This window comes from Pantherophis guttatus, chromosome 1 (assembly GCF_059756535.1).
Source record: "Pantherophis guttatus breed Tessera chromosome 1, ASM5975653v1, whole genome shotgun sequence".
In the NCBI taxonomy this organism is placed as follows: Eukaryota; Metazoa; Chordata; class Lepidosauria; order Squamata; family Colubridae; genus Pantherophis; species Pantherophis guttatus.
This window is the reverse complement of record NC_142063.1, coordinates 306,237,789-306,257,675: the sequence shown is the minus strand read 5'-3', so window position 1 is coordinate 306,257,675 and position 19,887 is coordinate 306,237,789. Positions and strand designations below refer to the sequence as shown.

The 19,887-nt window shown below is 39.5% G+C and overlaps 1 protein-coding gene across 1 annotated transcript in view; it reads left to right on the top strand.

Moving 5' to 3' along the window:
- PTK7 (protein tyrosine kinase 7 (inactive)) overlaps nucleotides 1-19,887 on the top strand; it is a 78,751-nt gene that overhangs the window by 33,869 nt on the left and 24,995 nt on the right. The window contains exons 2-4 of the mRNA XM_034427606.3: nucleotides 15,409-15,702; nucleotides 18,340-18,442; nucleotides 19,425-19,615. Of these exons, the coding sequence (XP_034283497.2) occupies nucleotides 15,409-15,702; nucleotides 18,340-18,442; nucleotides 19,425-19,615 (588 nt within the window). The remainder of the gene's footprint in view (nucleotides 1-15,408; nucleotides 15,703-18,339; nucleotides 18,443-19,424; nucleotides 19,616-19,887) is intronic.

Here is a 19,887-nt window from a genome sequence, read left to right as displayed (position 1 = left end):
CTTTGTCTCACCTTGATTCATTTTAATATAATACATTTATATTGGGTAGTCTCAGGGGGAGAGACAGGGGCAGGTCTTGAGAATGTTATCTGGGATGAGTTTGATCCTGTGACCCCTGAGGACGTGGACAGGATTCTGGGTAGACTGAACGCGACCACTTGTTTATTGGACCCGTGTCCTTCCTGGTTAGTACTGGCTTCCCGGGAAGTGACACGAGGCTGGCTCCAGGGGATTATAAACGCTTCGCTGAGTGAGGGTGACTTTCCCGCCGCCTTGAAAGAGGCGGTGGTGAGGCCTCTCCTCAAGAAGCCTTCCCTGGACCCGGCAATGTTGGTAAATTATCGTCCGGTCTCCAATCTTCGCTTTGTTGCGAAGGTTGTTGAGAGTGTGGTCGCGCAACAGCTCCCCCAGCACCTGGATGAAACGACGTATCTGGATCCGTTCCAGTCGGGCTGCAGGCCCGGGTACAGCACGGAAACGGCATTGGTCGCGTTGGTTGATGATCTCTGGAGGGCTCGGGACAGGGGGTGCTCCTCTGTCCTGGTCCTGTTAGATCTCTCAGCGGCTTTTGATACCATCGACCATGGTATCATGCTGCACCGGTTGGAAGAGTTGGGGGTGGGAGGCACTGTGTTGCGGTGGTTCTCCTCCTTTCTCTCTGACCGGTCGCAGTCTGTGTTGACAGGGGGACAGAGGTCGACCCCGAGGCCCCTCATATGTGGGGTGCCGCAAGGGTCGGTCCTCTCGCCTCTCCTGTTCAACATTTATGTGAAGCCGCTGGGCGAGATCATCCGTGGTTTCGGGGTGGAGTACCATCAGTACGCTGACGACACCCAGCTGTACATCTCCACCCCGGATCACCCCAACGATGCCCTTGAAGTGATGTCCCGGTGCCTGGAGGCCGTACGGATCTGGATGGGGAGGAACAGGCTCAGGCTCAACCCATCCAAGACTGAGTGGCTGTGGTTTCCGACGTCCCGATATAGTCAGTTGACGCCATCACTGACTATTGGGGGCGAATCATTGGCCCCCACGGAGAGGGCTCGCAACTTGGGCGTCCTCCTGGACTCATGGCTGTCTTTAGAAGAGCACTTGACGGCCGTGACCGGGAGGATTTTTCATCAGGTTCGCCTGATTCGCCAGTTGCGTCCCTTTCTGGATCGGGACTCTTTACGCACGGTCACTCATGCCCTTGTCACCTCCCGCCTGGACTATTGCAACGCTCTCTACATGGGGCTCCCCTTGAGGAGCACCCGGAGGCTCCAACTGGCGCAGAGTGCGGCCGCGCGGGTGGTAATGGGAGCGACATGGCGTTCCCATGTAACACCTCTCCTGCGCGAGCTGCACTGGCTCCCGGTGGTCTTCCGGGTGCGCTTCAAGGTTTTGGTTACCACCTTTAAAGCGCTCCATGGCTTAGGACCCGGGTACTTGCGGGACCGCCTACTACCACCAATAGCCTCCCACCGGCCGGTACGCTCCCATAGAGAGGGGCTCCTCCGGGTGCCGTCAGCCAAACAATGCCGACTGGCGGCCCCCAGGGGGAGAGCCTTCTCTGTGGGGGCACCTACTATCTGGAACGAGCTCCCCCCAGAGATACGGAGGATCCCGGATCTGCGCACCTTCCGCCGCGCCTTAAAGACCTTACTATTTCACCAGGCCGGCCTGGCCTAATTTTCCCCCTCTTTTATAAAAGATTTTTAAAATTTTAAATATTTTTTAGTATTTATATATTCAATTTTAAATTGGTTTTAAAAGTTTGGGGTTTTAAATTTGTCGGGGCCAAAATTATTTAATTTGATTTTATTCTATTTTTTAAATTTTGTATTGTATGTGTTTTTATTGTTTGGCTGTGCACCGCCCTGAGTCCTTCGGGAGTAGGGCGGTATAGAAATCTAATAAATAATAATAAAATAATAATAATAATAATAATAAAACAAAAGAAGAAGGGAGGGAGGAAAGGAAACCCTTCAGGCTTTCACAATTCTGCCAAACTAGTCAATATAGACTATTTTAGAGTTTTGGTATTTCTTGTAGTGACTTTGTCTACATTGAAGGACGATCTGGTGCTTTTGTCATGTATTGAAATATAATCACTGTTTACCCAGCCCCCGTCAATAAGGATTTAAGATTGCTGGAACTGATGAGGAATTCTATTACAGTATAGCTAGAGGACAGAAGTTTTGGTGAGATTGATCTAAGATTCAGAGATTAAGAGAGACTGATGCAATGAAACAAATTGAATTTGAGTCATAGTAAGGCAAAGTTGTTATTTGTCCAGAAACTATTTTATGGGCAACGCTGGCTCTGGACAGAATCACATCCTCCTGTCTTTGATAGTTCTCTTGGATTCACAATTTATAGCTGAGTAGCAGTCAGAGTCATGTTCAGGAACCTTTTTCAGCTTTGGCTGATGCAATCCTTTTGGATTAAGAGATCCTGGTAACACATATCCATGCTTTCATTACCTTGAGATTTGGATTACTGGTATTTTTATACTTTACTATACTTTTACTATGTTCACTATACTTGTAATTGCCGTAGAAGTTTACCAGAAAACTTCTAGTGCAGAACATGACAGCCTGCATGTTGCCAAGTGAAAGAAATAGCAAAATTAGACTATATTGTGGGCACAGTGTTGGTTGCCAGTGTGTTTCTGAGTAGAACTCTAAATGTTGGTTTTGACTTGTGAAGTTATATAAGTTTGGAGTCTATATTACTTGTGGCATCATCTTTTTCCAAATGGAGTCTGCCTTCTCTGTTGGTCTGCCAGGGAAGGAATGCTTCAAGTCCCTCTCCTTTGGGTATAAAAGGAATGTGTGTTCAAAAGTAGACTTTTTTCTGTGGTAACCTGGTATTTTGGAACACTGTACTCCAAAAGTCCCCAGTTAGATCACTTGTAAAATAAGATGTCCAATTTATGAAAATTGTAACCCCCTCATCTGTATGTTACATTTATTCTCTCACATACAAATGATTTTCTCATCAACAATACAAATTAGACGTTCTAGCAAAAAGAGCAAGTCAGGGAAAAAAGCATAAGGTGAGGTAAGTGAAGGGGAAGGAAAGAGAAGAACAATGCTGGATGGAAATGAGGGAAAGAGGAAACAGTGAATGAAAAATAAAAAAGGGGCATTGTCTAGAGGATTCTTTTTTCAAAAAAAGATTAACAATTCAGGGATGCTACAGCCATTTGCTCTAGCATCTTGTTTTTCTCTGAATAAAAGGACCTCCTCCGTAGTTCATAGGCAAATTCTAGCTGTGATTAAAACTGTTGATTTTATATTAGGAAGAAATTCATGTTATCATTTAGAAAGTACATAAGATGAGAAATTATGTTCATTTTTCTGTAGTAGATAAGTAGAATTGCATAGAAAGCAGGAATCATGAAGATAGCTTGGTGATCTTAGCTAGATGAATTTCCCAGTTTTTTGGTGGGGGGGATGATGGACATGTTTATGCCAAACATGTTCAAACTCAGTTACTGATGACTGACCCACAATCTCTGCCCGGAAGTTGATTCCAAGCTTCTACTACTCTTTCTGTGAAGTAATACTTTCTAATGACCCTCCAGAAAGAACTACTGAGCAGACAGGCTGGTGGAGAAGGCTGTAAATTTTGGAGGACAGAACACACACCAGTGAGAATAGCTTGACAAAGGTGGCAGAATACAAGAAAACCAGGCTATGCTTGACCCCAGATGAGCTGACAGAAGCTATGTTAATCTGGGAGGGAGAAAAATAGAAAAGAGATTCTAAAATGCTCCATTTGGAATTGCCTGAATAGGACTGTATGTATTCATAACTTGTCCCAAAAGTGCTTTTCCAAGAGGCAACTGGACTTTGTTTTTCTTTGAAATTGTTTCTTCAGAACTTCAGTCTCAGAATTGAAAAAGCTTCTTGGATAAGAAGCGAAATGTCTTCAAGGAAAAACAAAGTCTAGTTGCCTTTTGAAAAAGCATATTTGGGACAACCATGACCTGGAAAATCTCCATAGATGTAATCATAGCTTCTTAAGCCAAGCTCACTTTATGTATTTGAAATACATAACAATTATTTACCTAAAAGAACCATAAAAATAAATACTCAAATTTAGGGGAGAATAATGTGTATGTTTCTGGAAATTTGCTGCCGCTCTTTCCCATCCAATAACTCTGTGATTTCAAACATTGCCTTCTTCAAACAGGTTTTCTTTGTATTTTCTACTTATTCCAATGGCCAACATACATTTTTAAATATACCCAACAAAACTTACTATCTGAAAGTACCAATTATTCCAAATAGTAGAGCAGGGGTCTCCAACCTTGGCAACTTTAAGCCTGGAGGACTTCAACTCCCAGAATTCCCTAGCCAGCTTTGCTGGCTGGGGAATTCTGGGAGTTGAAGTCCTCCAGGCTTAAAGTTGCCAAGGTTGGAGACCCCTGTAGTAGAGTAACCTTCCTAGGCTGGTATGTGGTCATTTTCATGATCGTTCAGAAGGGCTTTCTCCAAACTGTCTGGCACCATTGCTTTTGGCTTTCCAAAGATCCCTCAAGACCTGGTGGTACCAACAAGCTGGAGACCCCAGGGAACTAGTGACACGGCTGTGTTGTTATTATTAGCATTCCTTTGCCCATTATTTCTTTCTTAGCTGTATTTTATAGTTTTTAAAGTTTTTTTATTGTAATAATTGTTATGTCAGCTTTGGAAGCCATATTATAGCATTCTTCCTGTCGGTCAAGGTCAGGGCGATCCTGCACCTGGAGAAGGAGTGGTCAGGGGGCTGGGTCAAGATGGAACGGATGTTGATTGGAGGATGTGACCGACGGGGGAGAAAGGGGGATGGTTTTGGGAGCTTTGACTTACTGAAGGAAAACCTGGGCTTTTTAGATTCGGGTTTTCCCAGATGTGCCAGTTTGCCTATTCTAGTAAAGAGAACTTTGGAAAAATGCTTGCTTCCGCGTCTTTACTTGGAGTTGGGGTTTTTCTGGAACGCTGACATGTTATTGATTATTTATTACTTTTTTAGCTTTATTGTATGCCACTCAGTAACTTCATTTGTGAGATGAGTGGCTGTATATGTCATGATCCAGGTTCACGACACTGGATTTATAGCTATTTTAAGAAGTTGATAGTTAATGATTTTCTGATTGTTAAGAATTTTCTTAAGGGCAAGGGCAAGTTTCATCAAGCCAGGAGAGTTTCCTTCTGCCCTGAATGAAAAGTTTTATGTAAGAAAAACAAATGATTGTGGATATCCAGTCATTCAATATATGGAACCTCTGTCAATGTAACAATATCCTATTTCAGCTGTCAGTTTGATATTCTATAAAATATATTCTAAAAATCGTAAATTTAAATGAATAAACCAAGTAAAAGAAAAAAGACAACATATTAAAATATCAATGTTAAAATTAATGACAAAAATGCAGTTTTAAAGCATGACAATGCAAAAAAAAAAAAAAAAAGTATTTGCCAATTGCCGAAATGAGTAAATATAGAGAAGACCAAGGGGAAAGACAAGGAGATTTTCAAATTAATGATCATTTGGAAAGACTGAGGTAATTTGTGTAGACCCTGGTGTAGACTGTGATGATAGTGTATAATTAGTGTACATTAGTCTTACTAATCTAGAACTATATATCCATACACAGAGTATAGACAGTGCACTGATGTTGTTACCTAGATCCTCAGAGAGCATCAAGGACCCCTCATCTCAACCCCGAGCTACAAATAATCTCCTTTATTAATTGAATATAAAGGCAAAATTCCAGTTATAGTACAACATTTCCCAAATCTGCATATCTGCCTACATTGCTTTTCCCAGAAAACACTGGAGAATTGTCACTTCTAAATATTATGACACATGTAACATTAATTGTAGTGGTTTGAGTATCTTTCATTGTTAAGACTGGTTTGTTTTAAGAGACAGTAGAATCATAATTAAGCACACTGCTACAGTGTTTGTAACAATGCACACGAGTAATGCAACACTGTAGCAGTGTGCTTAATTTTCGTGGAGTTTCAAACCCAGTGTTAAAATCTACCGTAGTACTTCTCGATATGTACTAAGGGTATGCAACGCTTTGAATTTAAAGACAAAAAGTGTTTCAGGGTATATTGGAGAGTTTGTTTAGCATTTTCTACAATTCATAATTGAGTTATGATAACTGATAAATGATAACTGTCTTCTAGTACTTGAAAATTTGATACAGACAAGAGGAGATGTACTTATTCTCCAAAGCACCAGAGGGCAGGCAAGAAGGTACTGTAATGGGTGGAAACTTGCTAAAGAGAGATTCAACGTAGAAGTAAGAAATTTTCTGACATTGAGTACAATTAATCAATAGAACAGCTTGCCTTCTGGAGTTGTGCATGCTCCATCATGGAGGTTTTCAAAAAATAGACTGGACAGCCATTTGACTAGGATGGTATACGGTCTGTTACCTTCAGCAGGGAGTTTGAACTAATAAACTTATGAGATCCCTTCCAGCCCTAATGATACAGACTTTTCTGTGGGGAAAGATATATTTGGTTTAAAGAGTTGCAGGCAGATGCTATGTGAAGTGTTGCATAGCTCTAATAAAATTTACAGCATGTTTTGCAAATTGTATCAAGGAAAACGGAAAGTGGGCCTGTGACTCAAAAAATTGTATACAAGGAGCCATGTTTTATTTCAGAGATAGGTTGAAAAGGAAAAAAAAATCATTAGAGGTTTGCACACTACCTTGCTTATGTAAGCAGAATGAACACAGGTAAGGTCCTGTTGAACTAAACTGGGTATAATTTATGGTAAGCAGGAAATAAATATTTGTAAATGTTTTCCTTGCTTCCAAAAGCAGAGAAAAAGTATGTTCAGATAAAACTTGTGCATTTAGTAGCAATCTTTCTGCATGACTCTTTTTTGCTGTTTCATCCTCTCTACCCACCTTGGCTCCAAGCAATACCCCAAAATAATTTACAAAGCTACTTTGCAAAGTCTGAAAACCACTTTGTTGCCTAATGAGATTTAGGGATTTGGTGTATATTGTGCATATCCTAGTTTATTAAACCAGATGATCATCTAAATATAATTCATTATCTTGGGAGTGTCCTTTTGGTTACAGTATAGTATGTTTCTTGACTATCTAGTTTGTTTTCCTCCAAAATACCATGGGATTTTAAATTTTTTTACATGGACTAGTGATTTTCCACGTTAAAGCAAACTCTTCCCTTATTACCAAATCTAGGAAGGAAATGTTCTTTCATAAAAAAATCAGATTATGAAGATAATCTTTGGAACTGTAGAGGCTTGCTGTTGCTTGAACTGAAAAGCATCTTTTCTTTTCAGTCTTGGAAAACTGCTCAGTTACCTCTGATCTTTTTGTTAAGAAATCTCCAAGAAACTTTTGAGGGATTCTAATGTTCTCTGGACATAATTTTAATGCAGTACTCCTATAGTAAGAAATGTATCCTTTTATTTAATCACTGCTGTTTCTTATAAGATTAAGTTAGATATTTGATTCCATGATGTTCTACTGGCCAGAAAAAGATATATGAGAATTTGTTTGTCTTTCGAGTTTTGAACTTCATTTTTTCAAATCTAGTTTGAGATTTTCCATTTGATCTTAATTTAAACGTATGTTTTATTTCCTTTTTTGAGATTGAATTTTTATATAGGACTTCCTTGATACTTTTCTTGGAGTGTAAAAACTGATCTCTGTTTTAAAATTTAAATCGCATGTTAATGGCATGTGGTTCGGAAAATCTAGCAAAAGTACATTTATTTCAAAATTGGGGCTTCCTCTTAAAAAATAATACATTCGTTAAAAGGAGCTGAAAACATGCAACTTGGAGCAAATACAATTTCTTTGCTGATTAAACAGTAGGCTCAGATACATTTGTACATCTTGATAATGTGCAAAGCAGCATTTATTGCATTGGTCGGTTATCGCCCATTATTTTTAATTTTTTATTAAATTAGATGGCAAACATTTGCTGCATTAAAATTAGTATGGAAATTGATATGCTGCATTGCTGATTTCACATGTGTATCTTAATATAGGAACATGTGTTTCCCTTTGCTGCTTAGCCTTGAGATACTTAAACATCCTTTGTTGTTCAGGCAGCAGCTGTTATGAATTGATGGATAAACAGGGCATCATTGTAAGTCATTATTATGGGAGAAGAACAGTTGATGATGGAAACTGCCTCTGGCATTCTTCTGCAACCACTAAAAGAAAATAAGATATGTCTATAGGTTGGCAAAAATTAAATATAAGAAACGTTGAATAACAGTCTGGGATTTTGAGTTTTTGAAATGTGATTTAAATACATTATATATTATTATATACATTGTGATTATTTCATTATAATGTCTATATCAGGGTTGTCAATTATTCAGTACAATGATACCTTGGTATTCAACTGATTTGAAACTCATCGAATGTGGCAGTCAATGCATTTTGACATGAAAATTTTGTCCCAGTACTCGTCGTTTGTTTGGTACTCAACACACAAGTTAGAACTTGTCGATGTCAAGTACCTTGTGACTCACTACATTATTCTTTATGGGAAAAATTTGTTTGGTACTCACTGTTTTTGGTATCTGATCCTGGAACCAATGAATAATGAGTAACAAGATCCCACTGTATTTGAAGGCTATAAGCTGACCAAGGCAAAAATGATAGCATATCCTCCTCTTTCTCTCTCCTCTCTCCTCTCTCCACCCCTCTCTTTTCACCAAAATATCTAATTATGAACAGTACTCATACATTTCTGCTGCATCACATGGCAAGACTTTCATTCTCCAAAATAGTTTTAAATCAGCTATGCAATTATCTTCAGCCCTACTGTTCCAAAAAGTGCTTTTTCCAAAAGGCAACTGGACTTTCTTGGTGTTTTCTTTGAAAACGTTTGCTTCTCATCCAAGAATCTACTTCAGTTTAGTTCTTCAGAACTGAAGAAGTTTCTTGGATGAGAAGCAAAATGTTTTCAAAGACAACACCAAGAAAGTCCAGTTGCCTTTTTGTAAAAAGCACCTTTGGGATAACCATGACATGGGAGTCTATGACAATTCACCATGGCCAACTCACAATGGCTAACTCATTGCAGGACAGCTTGCCATGGCCATCTCGCCACAGGACAACTTTTTGCGGGACAAGAATTACACTAATATCAAAGAAATGGTGGACTAGAATCATTAAAGAAGGGATGCAAAAGGAGGGACAGAATGAAATGTGAATAGCAAAAATTAAAATAATTTTTATTTATTTTAAATAATTAAATAGAATTGTTAAATTATCCCACAGCGAATTAGCCCCACGGCAAATTAGCCACAGCGAGTTGTCCTGCAGCAAATTGGCCATGATGAGTTGGCTACAGTGAAGTTGGCCGTGGCAAGTTGTCCCATTTCCATGACATGGATAGAAGAATAGAATAGAATAGAACTTTATTACGGTCATCGACCAACAATAGACATACAATATATTAAAAAAATAATACTGACATTAATAGTGGATAATAACATCCCTGTTAAGAAAATAAGTGATCTCAAACTGTTAGGGTCACTCCCTAATTTATGTGAGTGGAGAGCCGATAAATATGTGAGTAAATATATTTTTTTTTCCAGAAATCATTATAGATATCACCAAAAAATTGGCACAAGTTGACAGCTATAATTCTGTAACCAGTTTTTTTTTTTCTTGTGGACATTGCAGCGACACAGAATTTTGCTACTGCACGCATGGTATCCATGACATGGATGATTGAGAATCTCTCAATTCTCCATAGACATTCAGCCTTATTGATACTAAAATGCTAGGAGCCGGCAAAGAATAATGTAGCCACCCAAAGTCATGATACCAGTAGTTGGAGGCAGCCTATGAATCCATAAATCCCATTAATAAATACAGAGGCAGCAAATGTTCCCTTTAGCCAGTGAATAGGAGATTGTAAAAATCACCATGCTGTCAGTGCCTTACTGCCTGTATTATAGCAACTATTGGAGTATAAAAGTATGTTGCCCTGGCTTCATATAGAAAAGGGGAAAATAAATTGCCAGCCTCTCTCCCCTATATTCTCAGTATGTATTGAAAGTCTTGTACAGAATCTGAGTTTTAGGTATGAATTAAAAGACTGTCAAGATAGTTTTCTTGCTTTATCTGCCTTCTTGTTTAAAGCTATAATAATGGCAAGACATCTTAGTTTTGCAACCAGATGCTTTTCCCAGTGGTAACAACGAGGGTTGCAGGCTTTAGCGAAGAGTTTTTGTTAAAGTAAAGGAGGGCAGTGCTTTGCTGGAGCCCGAAGGAAAAAGGTTGGCATTTAAATGGTAGGCAGAGTGGGGCAAGGATACAACAAATGCTCCAGGATCACAAATTGTGAAAGAGACGTTTTGCCATTTGAGTTGTATCACACTTGAACCAGAAGAAAAATGTGGCTCAGGTTCCCGAAGCAGGCCACTTTATGAGAACACAAAATGGGCTGATCTGGATTGGAACGCAGATATCATACAGGAGAGGCACTATTTGAAAATGTTATATGGTTATCATCTGATTGATACTTCGATACTTTCTCTCGATTTGGGGAGAAAGAGGCTCATAGACATTAAATGTATATATCCATTTCTGAAACAAAGAAATCAGACAGCTGCAAGTTAGAAGACTGATTGCTTGGCAGTTTCCAGAATTAAAATGGAGAGGAGGAAAAGAGTTAATTGCTGATCTTCACCAGCTGTTGTGAAGATCTGCATACTCAGCATTTGTGGCTCTGACGGAATACTTTAAATTGCTTTCACACACTTCCCCTCTTCTCTGTGTTTAGAATTTCAGAGCCTTTAGTATTCACAGATGAGCTTGCTAACAACAAACAGAACCATTTGCTGCAAACAAAGCCATGGAACTTTCGCAGTAGAGCATGAATCCTAGACGATATATTTTTGTCTTTAAAAACGACTGATTTACATACATTCCTCTTAGCATCTGTCTCCTATCTGACTGATCTTCAAATTCCAAGCTGCTTTGACCCTGTTCCACATGAGCGCTCACTCTTGGGGACTAAATTAGATGAAGAGCCACAACTGTTGAATTGCCCATTGTTTCCCTTTCTACAGCCAGTGTGTAATCTGAGGAGTATAAAAAGTTCAATTATTTGTAGATCTTGGCTCATGAGTACTAATAGTGAAATCTCCTAAGCAGGAAGCTAGTCCATTCTAGCTAGATGCATCTGAAACAATTTCCACATGGAAATGAGTAAGCATGGGGTTTCATGACCCTGTTGATCTCTTTGTCAGCAGCCTGACCAAGAAATTGCACCTAGGATGCTTATTGAGGTGCAAGTTAGGCAGCCTCTTTCCTGCAGTTCATTGTCATTGATCTTTTTTCTGTCTCTCTTCTAGCTGCAGTCACTCATAGATTCAAGTAGAGACATACCTGAATCTATTTTATTGATGTCAGGGGAGTGCTAACGCAATTAAGAAATTTTAATTGGTTCACTGACATATGATTGACAGTAGTTTATTGCTGAGTTATTTGGTAGTTTAAACATGGATAATTATATCCACTTTTCAGATCAGGAAAAATCTATGTTGCATAAGAATAGAAACTTTGATTTTTATTTATAATCTAAGAAAGTTGGCCTTCTGCAAGATGTTGAAATGTGGTTCTTCCATCTTGGGTCAGGACATTTCTTCCTCTCTTCCCTAGGGAGATTGGAGAGGAAGGGATTACAAGAGAGTAAGCAGGCACATAATGGGGAATCATTGGGATGTTTGCATAGTGCACTCAGAGCTACCAGCACCACAGTATTACCTTTAATGTGTATTGCCTATTGTGTGCCTATTTACTCTCTTGTAATCCCTTCTCCAATTTCTCTGCTCAGCAAGGGAAAAAAAAACAAGTCAGTTACTGGAAAATATGTGCTGACTGTAATGGTGATTATGTGACCGAGGGATGCTGTGAAAGTTGCAAATGAGGACATCATAAATTCTCATCACCTTCGACTGGGTGAAACAGTCCATCATAGGGCAACTATTTATTCTTTTCAGCACTGTTGTAACTTTGAATGGTCACTAGACAAGGCAGTCAATTAGCAAGGATTATCTGTACTGTATGATTGAGCTTAGAACTCTATGGTTATACAGCTTCCTTGCTATGTTTATTTACTGCTTTGTTTTACCTTTTGAAAGCTTTATTTCTGCTAGCCCTGGAGTTAGAATCATTCTTCTGCTGCATCATACAAACAAGACGGGGCTCTCCCTAAATTTTTCAACAAGCAAAATACAAGTCAGAGTTGCCATTCTTCTGCTTTCCAGATTTTTCAACGATGGCTTTTCTTTTTCTTAGACATCTTTAAATGATTGAAGCCTGTGTAAGTGTTTCAGAGTGCAACAAATGTATACCCCTAATTTCTAAATTTTAAATCTTGTATCTGTTTTGCATTCTGATTTTGGTATTGGCATGTGCAAAGATACTTGGCCAAAATACCTCCCCAAACACAAAATTTTTCTTGTCTTGTGCGCAGTGAAGTTCTAAAACATGGTTTTCGTAAAATAAATAGCACTGTAATGAATACATACTATATTGATCACATCAAACAGCTTCAAACTTGCATTTTCCAGATGAGCATCCCAGTAAGAATTCAGTTTGTTTATGTAGTGGAACATAAGCACATTTGATTTATATATAAGCATTGTGTGTGTGTGGGTATGTGTATGTATCCATATATGTATATGTCCGTGGAGGTAAGTACTAAATTAAAATTAGAAGTATACATTTGTCAAACCTGCTACATTAGATTCCAGCTAATTTAGGATATCAGATTTCTTTTACTTTTTTCCTGGAACACACTGCTGTTGAGTAAAAGCAACTCTATCTCTTCCCTGTTGCAAACTTATTGCAAAAGGGAGGAAATGCAATTGTCTTTTGCTGTGTAGGATTATCCGAATAAGCCCTTGAAGTCTCTTTGTATATGTCAGATGTGAGTAATGGAGATACTAGTCTGTAAATGTTTAATCTACCAAGCATAAGAAAATGATCAACAACCCAGCTCTGGTGCCTTAGCTTTATAAATCTAGCTGTGTAAAGGAGCCTACTGCTGAGTGTGGCATTTGTATACTATTGGTGCCCTGGTGACCATAAGCATTTTACTTATTGTATATTGTTAAGGTATACACTTAAAGTAAAACTCTTCTTTCTGCATCAAATTGTTCCATTTTAAATATACAAGTTCGAATGGAATGTATGAATGTCATGTTATGCCAATATATTGTACATCTCCTAGAGAATTAATGTGCAAACCCTGTATTGCAGAAAATTATCCCTGTAATGTGCTTTGATACTGTTGTCAGGTTTGGGAGTTGATTGCTGGGTTTGAGGTGAGTTTGGGTGTATTGTGTCTCCTTTATCAATAAGCAGTTCTAATCAGTGAGGGGCCAAGGACCCAACTTCTGCTTCTTTTTGTTTAACATCTACATGAGACTATTGAGTGGTTCATAATTCAGTCTTATCAATATGCAAATCATATCCAGTTGTACCTCTAGACCCCAACCTGGTTAAATGATGCCGTCGGTACCCTGGACTAGTGCTTAGAGCTGTGTGGGCCTGGATGGGAAAGAACAGACTTGGATTCAATCTTGCCAAGCCTGAATCGCTATGGGTTTTTAGGCCCCTTGCATCTGATGGTGTAGATGGGGTTGCACTTCCCAGTCTGGAGATCCTTCAGACTCGAGCAGTGGCAGCTATGGCCAAGAGGACAGTGGTAGGTTGCTCCCGGTTCGGTCCGGTTCTATAGAACTGGTAGTAAAACTAGTGGGAGGCTCCTCCCACCTGCCACAATATCATCGTGGGTGATCTGCGCATGCGCAGAAGCACAAACGAAGCAAGCGCGTGTACGCGGTCCCGTTGCGAACTGGCAGTAAAGGTAAGTAGAACTCACCCCTGCAAGAAGGCATTTGTATATCTTCATTTGGAGTTCTAGTTGTAGTCATTCCTGGATTAGGTAGCCTTCCAGACAAGTGCTCTTGTCTTAGTCACCTCATTGTTGGACTGTAACAATATGCTGTATGTGGCTCTGTCCTTGAAGATCACTCAGAAACCTACTGCTGTCTTATAGTAGTAGTGCAGGCTTCACGAATAGCAGTGCAGGCAGTGTTGCACCTGTCTCATCATGCTACTTGATAACTCTTCTCTGCAAGCTACAGTAGTTGCCAGTAAGTTTCCACATACAATTTAAGAGACTGGTTGTCATCTATTTTCGTCGGGCCCTGAAAACACATCTATTTCATCTAGCCGGGCTGGCTTGATCCCATCCTTTCGGTTTTAATTTGAAATTGGTTTTAACTAGGTTGTTTTAAATTGAGGGCCGAAATTATTTAATGTCTTTTAATCTGTTTTTTAAATTTTATATGTTATGTTTTATCTCGGCTGTTCACCGCCCTGAATCCTGTTGGAGAAGGGCGATATAAAAATCAAATCAAATCAAATCAAATCAAATCAAATAAATAAATAAATAAATAAATAAATAAATAAATAAATAAATAAATAATAAAATCTTCCGTGGTATAGGATCAGGTTATTTGTCAGATAATCTATCTTCCATGGTTTCTGCCTGTCCAGTAAGATCAGACATAGTTGGTATGCCTCAGATTCTCTCAATTAAACAATGTCAGCTATCCCTGTTGCAACACCTTCCCTCTAGAACAGTGGTGGCTAACCTTTTCCGGACCGAGTGCCCAAAGCACGTGCATGTGTGAACACACGTGTGCCCGAACCTCCAAAATGCAATGCGTGTGCGGGGGCCCTGCACGCTCCCCGCCCCCTGCACATGCGTGCCAGAGGCCTGATGAACAGCTGGCCGGCCGGAGGCACACACACATGTACGGCGGAGCTGAACTGGGGCAATGGCTCACATGTCCACAGAGAGGGCACTGCATGCCACAGGTTCGCCATCATGGCTCTAGAATAATATCCATAGTGCTCAAGGTTGACTCAGCCTTCCATCCTTTCGAGGTAGGTAAAATGAGGACCCAGTTTGTGGGGGCAATAAGCTGACTTTGTATAAAAAAGAACATTGCTTGGGGGAGGCCCTACTAAGCAGGTATATACAAAAGTATGAAGGCTATTGCTTAACACATTGTAAGCCGCCCTTAGTCTCCGGAAAAGGGCGGCATATAAATCGAACCAATAAATAAATAGTGTTCCCACTTCAACAAAGTTTCAGAAGTCTTTAAGAACCTGGCTGTACACCTTGGGCCAGGGTGTTTTTAGAACCCTGATCGATTGGTTAATATGTGCTTTATCCAGATAGAAGAGTCTTTTTATTTGTTTTTATTTTAAATGTAAGCCTCTCAGAATTGTTCTGAAACCAAGCAGCTTCTTAATAAACGAATAAAGCATTGTATTAACTTAGTTATTTAGTTAATCAAATGGTAATATTTTTCTTTTGCTCTTTTTAGCGGTTGGGGCTCAAGCAAAGATATCTTTCACTAAAGAGCCATATTCTCAGGATGCGTTGCATGGTCGTGGTGCCATTTTGCGCTGTGAAGTGAAAGACCCTAGAGACATTGAATTTGAGTGGTTACAGAATGGGGAACCTATTCAGGACACTGAACGGCGTTTCAAGGAAGGAAGCAACCTTCAATTTGCATCTATTGATCGTCAGCAAGATGGTGGGAACTTCCAATGTGTTGCCAGGAATGTAGTTACTGGAGAAGAAGCTCGGACAACAAATGCATCTTTCAACATAAAATGTGAGCATTATCTTTGTTACTAACTTATTTTGATGTTCCATCCACCTGTCAAAATGGAGAGAAAAGGGAAGATATACAACAAATGTGTTCTTTAAATAATCCAACTCGACTTCTGCAGCAAATGCACTCATGCACCAAGAAGCATTGGTTAACCATAACTCTCTAGTATCTGCATATGAAAAATATTGGTTTGGATGGACAGCTCAAATCCTTTTGTAGTAAAACTTGAAAGGAGCATTGTTCATGAATAATATAGTCTATTTACCATTTCATAGTCAATGTCTATTCAATACTAATGCAGTTAATGAAAACAATGCTAGTAATAAAGTACAAATATAAGGTTTGATACATGTCAGATGTTGCTAAACTATATGGCTTAAATTAACAGGGCACCATTTACATAACTGTAATTAATATGCAATTGAAAAAAACAAAAGAATGGAACCCATAAAGTAAAAACAGAAATTGCATAAAAATATATAAAATATTCATGGACAGAACAATTCAACGAAACACGTTTATTATTTATTTTATTTATTAGATTTTTGTGTAATAAAGGTAACTCAAGGTGGCAAGCATATGTAATACCACTTCTTCCTTTTATTTTCCCCACAATATCAACACTCTGAAGTGGGCTGGGCTGAGAGAGAGTGACTGGCCCGAAGTCACCCAGCCAGCTTTCCTGACTAAGAACTCATCTCTGGGTTTCTAGATCAGTGGCTTTAACCACCACAGCAAACTAGCTCAGATCTATTTTCTTGTACTTACATTTAAACTGCATTTTCTCTCAAACTAGTTCTAATGTTGACTAATATGTGTTAGAAGAAGAATTTTTTTGACCTGGAATCCTTTTTTCCTGTGGGTTAGCCAAAAAGTTTTTTCTTTATTGTGCACTGCCAATTATGGCAGTGTAACTAGTTGCAAACCAACATACAAAATATTTTGAATGTTATGATACATATTTATCTATGTGCCTTAAATTAGTTTGGAGCTGGAGTTCTATATACTTATACTTAACATTCATTATTATATTAATAAATGCAAAAATCAGGGGTAAAATGCACTTTGCTACTGGCTCGGAGATGTGAATGCTCGTGTGTGCGCGCTATACTCCCATGCGCCTCTTCTGCGCATGTTCAGAAGGTCAGTGCACGGGACGTGATGACTTCCGAGTGGGGAGCCATGTGGGACAGCTGCAGCGCCGGGGAAGCGTTGGCGCGTCCTCTCTCTTCAAGCAGGTCGAACAGCTTTTGCTGTGGTGTGGTTGCTCCAGCGGCTTTGGCTCTTTCTCTGGGTGTCGAGAGGGCGAGCATGGCCGGTCAGTCACTTCATTGCCGAAACCCCCTCAAGCCAACATGCTGGTAAAACCCAGCCGGCAACGTGCGAAAGCTTGCAGCTTGCAGGGAGGAAGATTTTAATCGGTTCACCTTGGTCGAATTTCACCCCTGGGAAAAATATATTTAACTTATAACTCTTGTTCTTCCTCAAGTCAGCAAAAGCTGTTATAAAATAATATGTCTTCTGTTTTGATCTGATTCAGAATTTGCTCAGAAGATGCATATTAAAGTAAACTTGTAGAGGATGGAAACACCTTAATTTAATCAGAGTCTGGATGGTGCCTGACAGCTTTTAGCTATTGAAAGAATGTGTGCTATAGATAAAATATATAAATGTCATGATGTCCAACTGCAGAACTTTCTCAATGGCAGGCAGTTATTTTAGAATTCTGTTGCGTCTTTTAGATTCTAAAATAATGTTGTGTATGGCTTTATTTTCAGTAATGCAGAGTACCTGAAAACCAAGGTCTTAACTTGAGCTGAGTCAGCTCTTTAAGTCAGATCAGTGTTACATCTACTGTTAATTCCATTCTTTGTTTAGAGTGAGCCAAGCTAAAAAAGAATCATGGGAGATTTTCAAAGACCCAGACATAAGCAAATGAGTCAGTTCTGCATCTTGGCTATAAGTTGGGTTTAGCACTCCAGCTGTAAATCCTCCTACCTGGTATAGTTAATATTTGTCTTTCTCTACTCTTTTCTTCCCAGCCCCTTAATTCTTTATTCTTAAAAATTGTAAGGAATATGGTAACCTATTTAATAGTTCCCATTGACTATATATTAGCTTTCACCTGTTATCTCTATTTCATATTGTGATAGGAGAAAGTCAGCCTTGGGGATGTCCTAGGACTCAGAAATATATTTATAAATATTGGCATTGCCAACAGATTCTAAAGCTCATTCCATCTCTCACTATGCTAGGGAAATATGTATTGTTTTTGTCTAGTATATGGTTAATTCCTCTTCTGTTATCACGGTTTTCTGTTTGCAAATGCTAAATAGGAAAGATTGCATTTTGTCTGACTCCTTCTCTGTAATGATTTCTTTAATAGTTACATAAATACGTTTTATATAGTTCCAAGTAAAGTTATAGACAGGCAGTAATGCTACCATTTATGTAAGCAATAGCAGTACAAGTTGCAGCAAAACAAATAATTCACTTAATTTTGCTTTTTCAGTGCCAGGCATGTGCAGTCACGCCAAGGTGAAAACAATTTTGTACTTCCATTGTGACTGATGAGTTCCAAAGTATACAAAAGGGCTGCGGTCTCAAACTGACTAATTTTTACTGTATTTTTGAAAGGGATTGAAACAGGAAAAGTGGTCTTGAAGAATCCTGTCAGAGTGGAGGATATACAAAGTTCTTCTCCAGTAACGCTGCATTGTCATATTGATGGGCACCCACGGTGAGTCCCTACTTTGAAGGATTCGTGTTTATTTCGGGTAACTTTTCCTCCTCCATTCATTAGTGTAACTTGTCTCTTCGAATAAAATCTTAGGTGAATTTGAGTTGCTCATGCTCTGGTCACCTCCCGCATCTCCTGCAACACACTTGATAGGGCTACCCTTGAAGAGTATTCGGAAGCTAACACCACTGCTGGTGGTGCCAATCTGCTTCCTGGTCCAATTCAAGGTGTTGTTATCACCTTTAAAGCCCATAATGGCATGGTCCAGGTTATCTCGCCCCAGTGGGATTGGCTCCTCTCATTCACTCCAGCAGAAGAGGACTACTTTGGGTTATGTCTGCCAAAGAACTTTTGGCTGGCAGGATCCAGGGAAGATCCTTTTCTGCTGTACACCCCCCCACCCGCAAATATTCTCCTGTCAGAGGTGAGGTTGGCCGCCACCCACCTGGTCTGCAGGAAGAACCTTAAAACCTGGCTCTGCCGACTGGCCTGGTGCCCCAGTAGCAATGCTCTATGCTACGGGTGGCTGAAGAGAAGATCCCCATTCCCACGTCGCCTATCTTCTTGGTTTTTAATCTTTAATAGTTCATAATTTTAATTTTTTTGTATTTTTATCTTGTTAGCATTTTGTAAGCTGCTCACTTGCAGCAACAGTGAAATGGGCTGTATATAAATTTAATAATTAAATAACTACATATTTAGAAGAGTTAATTAGCACAATCCTGAATATGACAGGACGCAGTAGCACCTCTGATGCCTGAACGCCCTTTGCTAATGTGAAGATGACACAGGTTGGGAATACATAAGGTTTTTGTTCAACACAATGTTTGCTAAAAGTTTTGTTTTAAATCTATGAATTTTCATCAAAATACCACATCCACATCACAGATTTTGGTATAAAGAGGTTGTGCATTTATTAGTTGTTTGCTAAGTAATTGCTCTTTTCATGATACTGAGCTTTTAAACTGTCTGTGTTTCATAGCCCAACAAGTCAGTGGTTCCGAGATGGTGAGCAAATTGTAGATGATCGCACAATTTACTCAGTCAATAATAAGGAGCGGACATTGACCTTCAAGAGTGCCAGCCCAGATGATAATGGCATTTATTATTGTTGTGCTCGGAATGCTGTGGGCACTGTATGCAGCCGAAACAACTTCACCCTCAGTATTATAGGTAATTGGCATTTGTACTCTTACAAATGTCTAATCTTGAGAAAGTCTCAAGCATTTTTGTGTTGACTATGCTTCTTGTTGGCAATCCGTTGATTCAAGCGGGTTCTGCCTGTTTTATTTGGGGCCATTCCCTTCAGTTTAGTCTCTCTTCTATCACTCCTCAGCCCTTTTTTGGCTACAAGAAAGGCTGGAGTTCCAACTTGAACAGCCCAGTTTTTCTTGTTTTTAAATGAGTTGGTCAACTGGCTGATTTAGAAAGCTTGATACCAGGAA